Source organism: Asterias rubens, chromosome 4 (genome assembly GCF_902459465.1).
Source record: "Asterias rubens chromosome 4, eAstRub1.3, whole genome shotgun sequence".
NCBI classification, from domain to species: Eukaryota; Metazoa; Echinodermata; class Asteroidea; order Forcipulatida; family Asteriidae; genus Asterias; species Asterias rubens.
Genome location: NC_047065.1, coordinates 6,991,140 through 7,003,384, shown reverse-complemented (window position 1 = coordinate 7,003,384; position 12,245 = coordinate 6,991,140). Strand labels below are relative to the sequence as shown.

Here is a 12,245-nt window from a genome sequence, read left to right as displayed (position 1 = left end):
ATGAGAACTTAATTTATTAAACAGGATCGTTTAAAGGATTACAAACATAATGGTTAATTTGGACATATTTAAAGACAAATCGAAATGTCATTTGTTTCAAACGGCTTTTCACTCGTTTGTTTGTTTCTTTTGTTTCCCTTTGTAAAAAAGAAGTACCAGTGCTACTAAAAATGCAACATCATTTCACTACTCATTACCATTCGGTGTGTACCATTCGCTGTGTACAACACATTTCAGTTCAAAAAGAAACAACTTGCCGGACGGCATCGTTCCCCGAAAAGCAATGGGAAAACAATGCACAGTTTTTCTAAAATTTCATCCCCCGATGTTTGTGGTATGTGGCTCAATTGCTCATGACCTCCTCAACTTTGAGAAGGACGCTGTATGATATACAGTTACCATATACCCCTGAGAAGGATCAAGTCGGATCAGTCACGCCAACCAGAGCCTGATTTCGAGGCGTACTACCCTGTGATATTCAGTTCGCACTTCCGTCCGCACGCAGGCTACAGGATTGATTAGGAAATTATAGTTACCTGATCTTTTGCGGCGAGGGAGGTTCAGCTGTAAATGCTGTAGCCGTATTGCAGGTTGACACCTTCCTGTCTCCACAAAGACGTCCTATTTCCGTGTGCACTCCAGCCATATTTTTGATATCAGGGTTCCTATCCCTTCAGAGTCTGGCTGCTGTGAGGACCAGTTGGGTCGCCAAGACGCGGATTTAATTACAGCAAATTAGAAAAGTGTGTACTGTCTATAACTGTAATTGGCTCCATCACTGCCCATTAAATGCTAGTAGGGTATATTATGCACTTGGCCCAGTTTAGCAGATCCGGTTCAGAGTGGAGAGATAAACAAACACAAAGAAAGAGAATACTCACTCCCTTGCGGAGTATTTTCATGCCTTCAATGTTAGCACTTCACGTTTTAGTTCCTCATCAACCCACAATGTTTTCGAAAATCAATCAAAGATCAACGCAAGAATTTTAAAAACTCATGACCGCAAAATACAGTCAGATGAGAGCAGATATTTTCAAATTAATGTGCAAAAAGACAGAATTGAACCTGGAACATACAGATTAGAACTGACCTACTGACGTCTAGTAATGACGTCATTTCACTGTTGTGGTCTGCCATTTTGATTGAAAAACTTGTGCGAAAAAATGGTGTGCGTGTAAGCAACACATCTTGCCTGATGGGATACTTTGGTGGCAGCAGACGTGCTAATTAAATAATATTAATAATAATAATGAACCATTTTTGTAGAGCGCATATCACAATCACAGAGAAGTCCCTATGCGCATTGTTAACCTTTTTCTGAGCACGCGCACACCAAGAACAATGAATTTACCTGGTGAATCTGCTGCCACCTAGCGTCCAGAAAGTCCCGTATTAGATGCGAATAGGGTACATTTCGCTCGTACGTCATGCGTGCTGTGTATTTCTATGGTGCAGTGGGAAAGTGCGATGCATGATGGGACTGAGCATTTTCTGAAAAGACCAATGAGTGCGCTTGATACGTTCGCCAATCCCAGCGCCTTGGGTTAAGGCAAGGCGAGCGAAGAGATACATCGGACTCCCAAAATGGTACAACGAAGTTTATTTCACGCAGTGACGTCAGGTGAATTTGCTCAATGCCACAGAGTTATGCGCTAAACGTTAATTGTCTCCCTTTGGAGCACGCTCGTCGTTGCATTCCTCGTGTTTGTTTTCCCTCATACTTTAAACTTTAAGCTGGTCAGGATTTGTATTGATCGTGATAGTAAAAAGGTTCACAGCTGGATTCACGAACCATCTCTCTTTGCTCAGTACTGCGATTGATGTATACAAAATATATATAAAAATTCAGTCACACCAATACAACTGTACAATTCGATGCCTTTGCAAACACACCCACAATCTCACTGTGCAAAGATGTTTGGAAGGACGGTTAACAAGCGTCATTAACAGTAGTTGCCGTGTCTACAACATTAATAGCCCGTCAATCACCGTTATTGCCTGTCGATGCCCATTATCGTAACTCTTCCGCCATGGTCGTAACAGCTACACTTCTAAAAAAAAAAAAAAAAGAAAAAAAAACCCAGACATTTGTTATGCCTTATGATTGGTTTCAAGCGCGTCACGTGTTATGTCACAACTTTCTAGAAAGACGCACGGACTCGACAAACTATAACCCGTAGCAACCGCATATAACAAATATTACTATATCCAAAGCAACCAGTGAAGTAAACCCGTACCAACTGTAGCTTCTTTGCACAGTACCTAGACGTCAAAGCTGTCTTACCGTATGGGGGTGTTACATGACAAATTGCCTGCTTTTACTTGTGCTACTTACCTCGGCGAAATAGAACGCGCCGAGGATCTTTCCAGGTGTGGCGGTTTCAACTTTCCCCCGTGTTCAGTTTTCCGAATGACCAAATACGGCAAGCGAAAGAAGTCAATTGTTATGTGCTTTACTGAGTTCCGGAAAACTGAACACGGCGGAAGACTGAAACCGCCACACCTGAGTTAGCCCTGTCGGCCTTTCACTTTTGGTATTAAACTACAGTGTGATAGCACAGACGAAGATTCATATAGGGCTAGTTTTAACCACATCACTCGAAGCAGTCAATACTGGTATACTATGATGCTATCTCAGTATTATTGTCGTTGCTCCAATGTGCATTAGCAGTTTGAGTTTCTGATTCTTGATACCAAACTCGGCCATGTAGACCTCCCCTTTCTATAGTATCGATGTGGTTACATTGCTGAGGGTGTATTAGAGAAAGTAAGACGTCTGACATACTTAGATGTCTACGAACAGGGTCAAGCCTTTCTGTAGTGTAAAAGGGTCATTTGGGAGTGTACATTGACAATATCATGTGCCTGATGGTAGTGTTTCTAAGGTTTGTTTGCTTGTGCAATGGGCTCCAAAATTTGCTCATGGGGGCGGGGGTGACTTATTTTAAAGGGGTGATTCACCACTGCAGTAATGAAAAACGACCATGATTTTTTCGTTTAAAATGTTCAATAACACATTATTTCTTTAAAAGGCACTGGACAATATTGGTAATTTCTCAAATTGTGTATTAGCATAAAAACACTATTTGGTATACGAGCAATGGAGAGTTGTTGATAGTCAAACACATGATTGGAAAAGGCCCCCTTTGAAGTAACGTAGTTTTTAAGAAAGGGGTAGTTTCTCGCTCAACCATTCAAATACTTCAGGCCTGAAGCGTTTTTATTAGGCCAACAGCCCCCAAATTTGTGCACTTTTTTTTGCTGTCATCATGCTCTTGGCATGCAACGTCGATGACCAATGAGTCTAAATTTTCATAGATTTGTTATTTTATGTATTTTTTGTTGGGATACACCAAGTGAGAATACTGGTTTGTGACAATATTATTCAAAGGTGTCCAGTGCCTTTAAACAGCTCATTAACTTTCTTGGAAAAGGCAAAAACTTCGTTGTGCAGTATTTTTTTGGTATTTAATGAATACGCACACGATGACGCACACCACATTGTGAGCCACCTCTCCAGGTGTCGATTTCACAAAGAGTTAGGACCGTCCTAAGTTAGGACGAGTAACTGGTCCTAACTCGAGATAAGACTAGTTCTAACTCTTTGTGAAATCCACCCCAGCTCTAACGGTCACGTTGAAAACAGTCGGGCTGTATGTTTTTGTTTTAAAGATCAATCTTACCATACTGCCGAATGTGTAATTCTTTCATATTGCTTTTTATACACCAGGATTATGGTATGACAATCCTATTGGAAGAGACTTGGAACGACCCACGGCTGGCCTACGCCAATTTCTCCTCCCTCCCCGTCATCTCCTCAGGAATGGGAGTGGCTGAACGAATCTGGGTACCAGACCTGTTCTTCGCCAATGAGAAACGGGCAAGCTTCCATGCTGTCACTGTACATAATAGATTGATCAGGATATACCCCAATGGAGATATATTCTACAGTATGAAGTAAGTACATTTTAAGTCATATGTTAAGTAATTTAAGACAGTGGACACGTTTGGTAGTTGTCAAAGACCAGTTTTATCATTTGGTGTATTCCACCAAAGGCTCTTTAACATAAAACAAAACATGTGACAAATTTACCTCAATTGGTAATCGAAGTTTCAAGAAAATAATTGAAGAAAAACCACCCTGTTGCACAAACTTGTGTGCTTTCTCAGGTTATTTTTCAGATTCAAATATTTTTGTGGGAATTTGCCTCTTTCTCAAAACCTATGTTACTTCGGAGGGAGCCGTTTCTCACAATGTTTCATACTATCAACAGCTCCCATGTAAAGTTTGTATGCGAATTGTTTGAGTAATTACCGAATGTGTCCAGCCGTCGATTTCACCAAACTCTTCCACCAAACTCAGAATTAATCCTGGGACTAAGGACTAGTTAAGCATTGAACCCATCCCAACATAGTTACTCGTCCTTATTCGAGATAGGCTAGGAATAATCCTAGCGTCTCGTGAAATCGGCTGCAGTGCATTTAGCTATTGCTCTGTCCTTTTGTAGTGATGCAATGTTTTTTTTTTAGCGGTGTCCACTTCACCCATTCTCTTTGCAGGTTAAGCCTGTTTTTTTTTTTTTTTTTTTTTTTTTTTTTTTTTTTACCAAACTGACTTGTTTTTATGTCTGTACTTTGTCTGAGCCTCGACGAAGGTTTCGGATCGAAGGCTAAGGCAACCGTAGACTTTGTTCGAGTCCCATTTTCGGGTGAGAGGTCCCTAAGCTATCACCCCAACTTAATACGACACAACCCGTTGCATACAGTACAGTGCGCGGACAAAATATGGCCCCGAGAATGCGGAACAGGTTGGGGAGATGCAGAGCATCATAAAACAGTAGCTTCCTGGGGATGGCACGGGATTGGGACTTGAGTCAAGTCTAAAGGCAACCCCCGCTCATTGTATCAGCTAAGGTGTACACTTTATCATATGACCCGTGCCCCATTGCTTAGTTTTCAATTAATTTCATCTGCTTGTGAAGCAAAGGACTCACAGAAAAGTGAATTTAATTACTGTACAAGCTGAAAACTCAACGGAGAGAAGAAAAGGAACGAAGTTAAGGTTTAGATGTGAGAAAAAAACCGCAGATAATTATTCAAGGAAAAACCAACGCAATTAGGGGACTGAAAACCCAATCAACATAGTGTCTGATGTGAATCGAACCGGGGGTTCCATAGAGATAGAAGGCAATGAAAGATTCACCCACTACGCCATACTGACCCAACATCTCAATAATATGTTAGAAGCTGGACTAGAACGGACTAAAAATATGTAGACTTAGCATATAAAACCATACACAACTTAATCCCAACTGTGTGACGCCTAGACCACTGTCTAAGTTTATAACACCGTGTAATAGTGCAGTACCCTGACGTCTTTTTACCCACCTCGAACCCAATCAGTTGTGCACCTGTGTATCTGAAACGCGCGTTCGAACGTTACGTGTACGAGGATAAAAACTAGTTTGTTGGGGGCGTTATAGAACAAATATTGACTGATTTTACTCGTGCTCTGGTTAAAACTCCGACTCCCGAGGTGATCCATGGACCGTTCCACTTTCCCTCGGCTGCGCCTCTAGAAAAAGAACGCTCCGGGGATCACATCGGGAGTCGTATTGTTAACCATAACATTTGAAGCAGTCAATATTGATATTGACCTAGGCCTATTATACCTCAAGCATTCGTGCATTATAGCCCACGCCTAAATTTCGCTAATATCCTTTACAAAGTGCAGCAGAGGTACACACTGGTACCGGGATAGGTTCGGGCTATAGTAAGTCGGGCTACACTTGAGTCCTTACTACGTTGAAGTACGTACGCGTACGTACGGGGCACCATACAAGCCTAAACCATACCGTAGGATATGCTCGACTATTGGTTAAGGCTATTATTATGTTAAGTACTGGCCACGTTTTGTTGAGTGTCGGGACACCAACTAACTTAAACTTACCGATGACAAAAAAAAACTAACAATTAGATGTTAAATTTACAGCGAGGATAAAAATATTCATTTTGGTCTTTCACTTTCCCATACACCGATGTGTGTCAATGTATACACGGTACTTTCCCGAGACACTGCTCTAGAATTGCAAGGGTCGTGAGTTCGAATCCCACCCGAGTAACATGCCTGTGATTTTGGTCGCAGGACCCGGGCAAGTACTGAGATACAGTGCTGACACACATCGGTGCATGGGTAAAAACCAAAATGAATATTAATCACTCTAGTTTGGCATATACTGCAAATCCACACCGTTCAGATTGCATTCGAGATGTTGATAGATCGCAACACCCTCGGGATGTTTTAGTAACTGCTGCTCAAAACAAGACTTTTGTTTTTCCGAAAAGGTACGAGTAGGTAGATGTAGATCCCGCATAACCCTAGGGCAATAGATCATCCTCGATTTGTACATATTATATATAGGTCAGATGTAGTTGTGTTGCCCCTGGCTCGCGGCAAAGCAAAGCAAAAGGTCAACCACACTATTATCTTAGTCACGGCAATCTTCACAGTCAACAGTAAATAAACAACATCAAACAATGGTCTCGGAGATTAAAGCGCATTATCAAATATAAGCCTCGCTCTCATTTCAATTCAATTCAGTCACATTTATTTCAATGCTGTCAATTTAGTACAAAAATTCACATTTTCGAAATAACAAAAGCAGTGAGGTATGATATAATTAGGTAAACAATGATTTAATAATAATAAGCAGCAAATTAATGGTAACATTTAAGTAGAAGGTTAAGCGAGATCCCTTTGTTTTCTAACCTGGACATTTAAAACTGTTAATTTACACGCATCCCCTTCGTCTGTAGTTTTTCAGAAATCTACTATCCAGCAAACCGTAGGAAACTTTAATTGGGGAATCGAAATAATTAAGAAAACTGCATAGTTACGTACTGAGGATACTGTTTAATGGTGTTTTGTGTTTTTTAAGTGCCCGTTAGTGTTTTTTTAAAGGTTTTTTTTATTTGGCGTTCCGAATTTTTTTTATTTATTTTTATTTTTTATTATATATATGCAAGTCGCCCAAAACAAGGCTAAAAGCCATTCTTGGTTAAGGGCTCCAAGGAAGAAAACATAGACATGCAGAAACTCAGTGGAGCTGAAGGTAGGAATTGAAATTCCTCTTAAAGACAGTGGACACTATAGGTAATTGTCAAAGATTAGTCTTCACAGTTGGTGTATCTCAACATATGCATAAAATAGCAAACCTGTGAAAATTTGAGCTCAATCGGTCGTTGAGAGATAATAAAGAAAAAAAACACCCTAAAACACCCTTGTCACACGAAGTTGTGTGCTTTCTGATGCTTGATTTCGAGACCTCAAGTTCTAAACTTGAGGTCTTGAAATCAAATTTGTGGAAAATTACTTCTTTCTCGAAAACTACGTCACTTCAGAGGGAGCTGTTTCTCACAATGTTTTATACTATCAACCTCTCCCCATTACTTGTAATCAAGAAAGATTTTATGATGATAATTATTTTTGAGTAACTACCAATAGTGTCCACTGCCTTTAAAAGGGGTATGGCAGGCATGCACTATAGGAATCAACTGTTTGGTTTGGGTGTACATAACGTGGACAGATTTACCCAAACTAAATAGTGCTCTCGTAATGTGTCAACCATTATCTCAAAATGGCTTATAGGAAGCAGTGCTGTATGATTTTGTCTCAAAATGTAGTGTTCTAGATTGGTGTTTCTCTGTGATCAAGTAAAATGAAAGATAAGGAAATGAGCAACCGTACACTATGTGTTTATCGCGTCCGATCAAGCACCAATAATCATGCTTTGAAGAATCTTCTTCAAACTGATTCCATCGAAATCGACCGTAAAAAATGCCCCTGTGCAAAGAAAAATCAGTGCCGAGAGACCAAAATCACTGCTTTGATGAAATCTCAATTTACGCTATAATGTGATTCGTATCTTTTGGGAATTCTTTAAAAGGATTGTCAACGGGAGAACCCACCTTATGGGCGAGTTTTATTATTTCGACATTTACTTCTGCTTGTGGTGAAAATTAGACGCTTTGTTTGTTGATCAAATTATTCGATTGTGATTTTAAGTCTGGCTCCGGGCTGCGTTTTCTAAGTGCTCTAAGATAGCACCGCGAGGAAGATTCCAAACTAACAGTCTCATGGCTAAGATGATTATGGAAAATAACTTGATTACTTTCATTCTGAAAATAGATTGAAGGTATTTTGATGGAACGAGTGTGAGCTAAATGACAATGCAAATAGTATAAACTAGAATTTGGTCATACGTCATGCCAAAACGTGACACTTGAACGGCCGATGAAGTTAATTGTTAGTAGTGCGACGGTGTGCTCATTTGCGGTACTTTTGTGGAGACTAAGGGGGAAGAAAGATAAAAGAATGAATATACAGGCCACATTAAATAAAATAAACTGTTGATCGTCCTTTTTTGCGGATGGGGGAGGGAGTTTTTTTTTTAAAGTTTTGTTGACATGCCAAATATGAAATCAAGAATAAAGAAATCATCACAATCACATTAAACAGAGGGTTTGTGTGTTTTTGATGTTTTCAATAGTTTTGTCAAAAAAAAATTAATTCCTAGATGACATTTTCTGTAAACTTTTTCAAACAACTAAACACAGTGTAGCCCAAGTAAATATTTGAAGAATTGTTCTTGCTTTGCCAACATGAATAAAAACCTTCTTTTCAAACCTGTACATTTTGAAAAAAATATCAGCTTAAAAATCTGGGCAGTAAAAGTATAAAGAGATATCCAGACATGAAACAAAAATGGGGTCGTGGGGTTTTGAACGGGTCGGGCGGGGACGATCAACAATTTTTTGTATGTGGCCTTTAAGGTGAATTCTTAAGACTTGGATGGGTCACCAAGGAAGTGTATGTAGTGCACGGACAAAGGAAACAACAAAGTAATGTTCCACAAGGATGCACTATTGAGAATGAGTGTATTTATATGGGATTTGAGGCATTGAATGGCGAGGTGTCAATATATATTGGTTTGCGGCAACACCATGCCAGATAGATTTTTTAATCGACATAACTATTGCTATAATCTACCGAGTGTACTCAAGTCGTGTGAAAAAAACGAATAGTTTATCACGAAAAGGATGCAGTCAATCAGGGTCTGGTGGTAATGATTCATGACACAATACTTTCCTGTCATTACCTTTTGAGACGTTGCAGCTGAAATCTGTGCAAGTTAACACGTTGTGGCCGGTTGAGTTTTTTTGTAAACTAATGTAGGCATATTTGTTTTGACAGTACAATATTTTACCCTGATACCAATTCTATACTTCATCGTGACTATGTTTACCCAAGATATAATATGAAACACAGTGGTACCCTTCCCAGAATAATTGCTTACACAACGTAAGAGGTTACGGTACAAATCGTAAAACAAACAAAGATGACAAATTATTGGAGCAGTGGCTGACATATTTTTCCTGCCCGTGAAGCTTTTCAAAATTACCAACAACAAACTGTGTTTCTGGCGGTTTGATGAAAAGCCGCGCGGAAATCGGTTGAATATAGGTTTTCTCGGTCACATTCGGCAAATGAGCAGCCAATTTCATTTTCATGCGTTCGAATTAAAGCTGTTTTGCCTCTCCAGTTGTTACTGCGTTTCAAACTCAGAATTCGGCCATTCAATTTCGTTTTTGAGTCCGAGTCAAATTCCTTTAGCACTATCATCAATTTAGTGTATTGGCCTGCTTTTTTCGAGACACACACGCCTCAAGAAGCGACTGCGAATTTGAATGCTGCTTTGATTTGTTAAATTGAATGATTATTTTATTAAATCGAATGACGAAACATTACATTTGACTAATCACAAAACGGAATCGAATGACCCTTTTTTCAGTAGCACTCGATTGCGCGCGAAACAGAATAGCTTGATGGTTAAATTGGCTGCTCTTTTTCCGAAATTGGCCGAGCAAACCTATACTAAACCTAGTGAAATATCAGATTCAAAAAAATAAAAAACTTGTTGCAGCGGAATTATTTTTTTCTCGGCTTATTTTCTTTGCTTTTAGGGGGGGGGGGGGGGGGGGGGGTACCAAAGAATATTTTGTCAGTGTTTCTGGAAGAGTCCAGATCCAAACAATTTAATATGTTATTGAAATAAAATGTGACGGTATTTTTTTTAGGAAAACCTAAATTTGTCGAGGAAAATATGCAGCATGATTGGAATGAAATGAGATTTAAAATTCCGTTGTACCTCTAGTGACAAGGGAGCAGAGGCAGATATTTATCTTGATGATAAGAACCAGTTGCACCATATAAATTTTAAGACTTCGTTTTGTGTTTGTTTTGTTTCTGACAACCACAAAACAAATTATTATAACACATTTCAGTCCCCCTATAAAGGCAAAGGTATGCAATTCTAATAACTCTTACATGTGAAAATCTCATTTAAAAGGGCGGTTGCGTTTTTGAGATGCGCAGAAAGTCTTGAGCGAATATTACGCCCACAAAGGAAGAAAAAAAAACTACTATAGGAATACAGATTTTGAGCAGCGTAACGATAGTAACGCTTCTCAGATTCAAATTTTGAGGAATACAAACTGATATGTTTTTACATAACAAAACCACATAGTCTTGAAGTAAACTAAGGGAAACAATGTTTGGTGAAGAGGCTTTCACCTAGTGGTTTAATCCCAACGAGGCCTGGTTCTTGATAATTTTACCGAGACGAAAGCGAGGTAAATTATCAAGAACCAGGCATCGGCAGGTTTAAACCACTAGTTGAAAACCGATTCAACACACTTTGATTCCCATTCATAAATACCTTTTCGGTCAAAAACATAAACAGTTTTTGGTCAAAAAGTAAACTAAATGCAAACATTATAGTTGTTCAATGATTTCTTTCAGCACAACACCCCTCCAGCTATGAAATGGTAAAGCCCTCCGCCGCCCTCGGGTAAACAACTCCTTATAAGGGAATGCTGTGCGCGTCGCGCATATCGCGTGGTGTGGCACAACTGTTTCAGCCATTGCTCTCGACCAATAGGAATGAAGAAACTGTCCTATAGGAACAGGTGCAAGCTCGTGTGTATTTATGATAATGTTTTTAAAATGTTTTTACTATCGAAAGCTGCTGTATGCTTCTAACCCAAACAGTGTATCACCAGACGTATAGCTTCCATAAGAACTATAAATATTTTGTAAATTTGCGGATATTACCAAGTAATAATCTCAGAGTGCTGGCTCTGAAAAGAATTGGTTTGGTCTTGACGTTTCAAACAGTATACTCTGCTCATTGTAGTTCTTCTTCCTTTCCTTCTGAAGACGAGCAGAGTATTATGGCAGTGTCATGACCGAGCGGTTAAGAGCACCGGATTCAAGCACTGGTGTTTGATCAGCAGGGTGTGGGTTCGGATCCCGGTCGTGACACTTGCTACATAAAATTGGGGAGGTAGTGCTTTCTGCTCTATCGGCCAGGCTTCGAATTGATGATACCCAAGCCTACATTCGTATGGACTGTGAAAAGGGGTAACCCTGTTTCAGCCCTAGGAGTAGGTGGCAACGGCCTCTGGAAAATACAATTGTAGCCCACACCTTGAAGTGGCCTGCAGGCCTTGTGTGCCAGGCGACTTGCATAAAAAAAACACAAGAAAAGAAGTACTCTTTGAACTGTCGAGACCAAACCGGCTCTTTTCAGAGCCAACGCTCACTCAAAGGTGATTTATACACGGTTGTACCCGCAAGTGTACTATTTGAGTTATTTCTTATTATTCACACCATGTAGAGTTCAAACATCTTCGCTTTAACGTCCTCTGCACAATGCTGATCCCAGCAGAGAAAGAGCGACACGTTTTCGTGTTTACTTTGAAGAGACATCCCAAAGGGCGACCCTATGCCTCAGGGAACATAGTCATTCCTTGAAAAGGTTCTTGGAATCTTGCTACAGTAGGACATTTTATTCATGATGCATGCTGAATGATGTTTTAACAAGGGTGCATGTGTTCTTCACAACCGATTAGGGAGGTACATGTCAAGACAACAAAAAGACACGAGCCTTGAATATAACCCGATATGACTAGGGGCACGTTTCTACGTGGCCGTGCATTTGAACGACAATACGAGAAAGGTAATTTCAAACTGTCTCGTCCATGGTACGAAACCTTTCTATATGCGAAGCATACTTTGAGATTTTAGAACCAGTCGACTGTTTTAATCCTTTGATACAATATAGACGAATATTAATACAAAACAAATCAAGACTTTCTTTTGAACAACGATTCTGTTAAATGAG

The 12,245-nt window shown here is 39.8% G+C and overlaps 1 protein-coding gene across 1 annotated transcript in view; it reads left to right on the top strand.

Annotated features, from left to right (window-relative positions):
• Window positions 1-12,245, top strand: part of LOC117289754 (glycine receptor subunit alpha-3-like) — a 35,332-nt gene that overhangs the window by 154 nt on the left and 22,933 nt on the right. Inside the window, exon 2 of the mRNA XM_033771019.1 lies at window positions 3,731-3,957. Coding sequence (XP_033626910.1) covers window positions 3,731-3,957 — 227 coding nt within the window. The remainder of the gene's footprint in view (window positions 1-3,730; window positions 3,958-12,245) is intronic.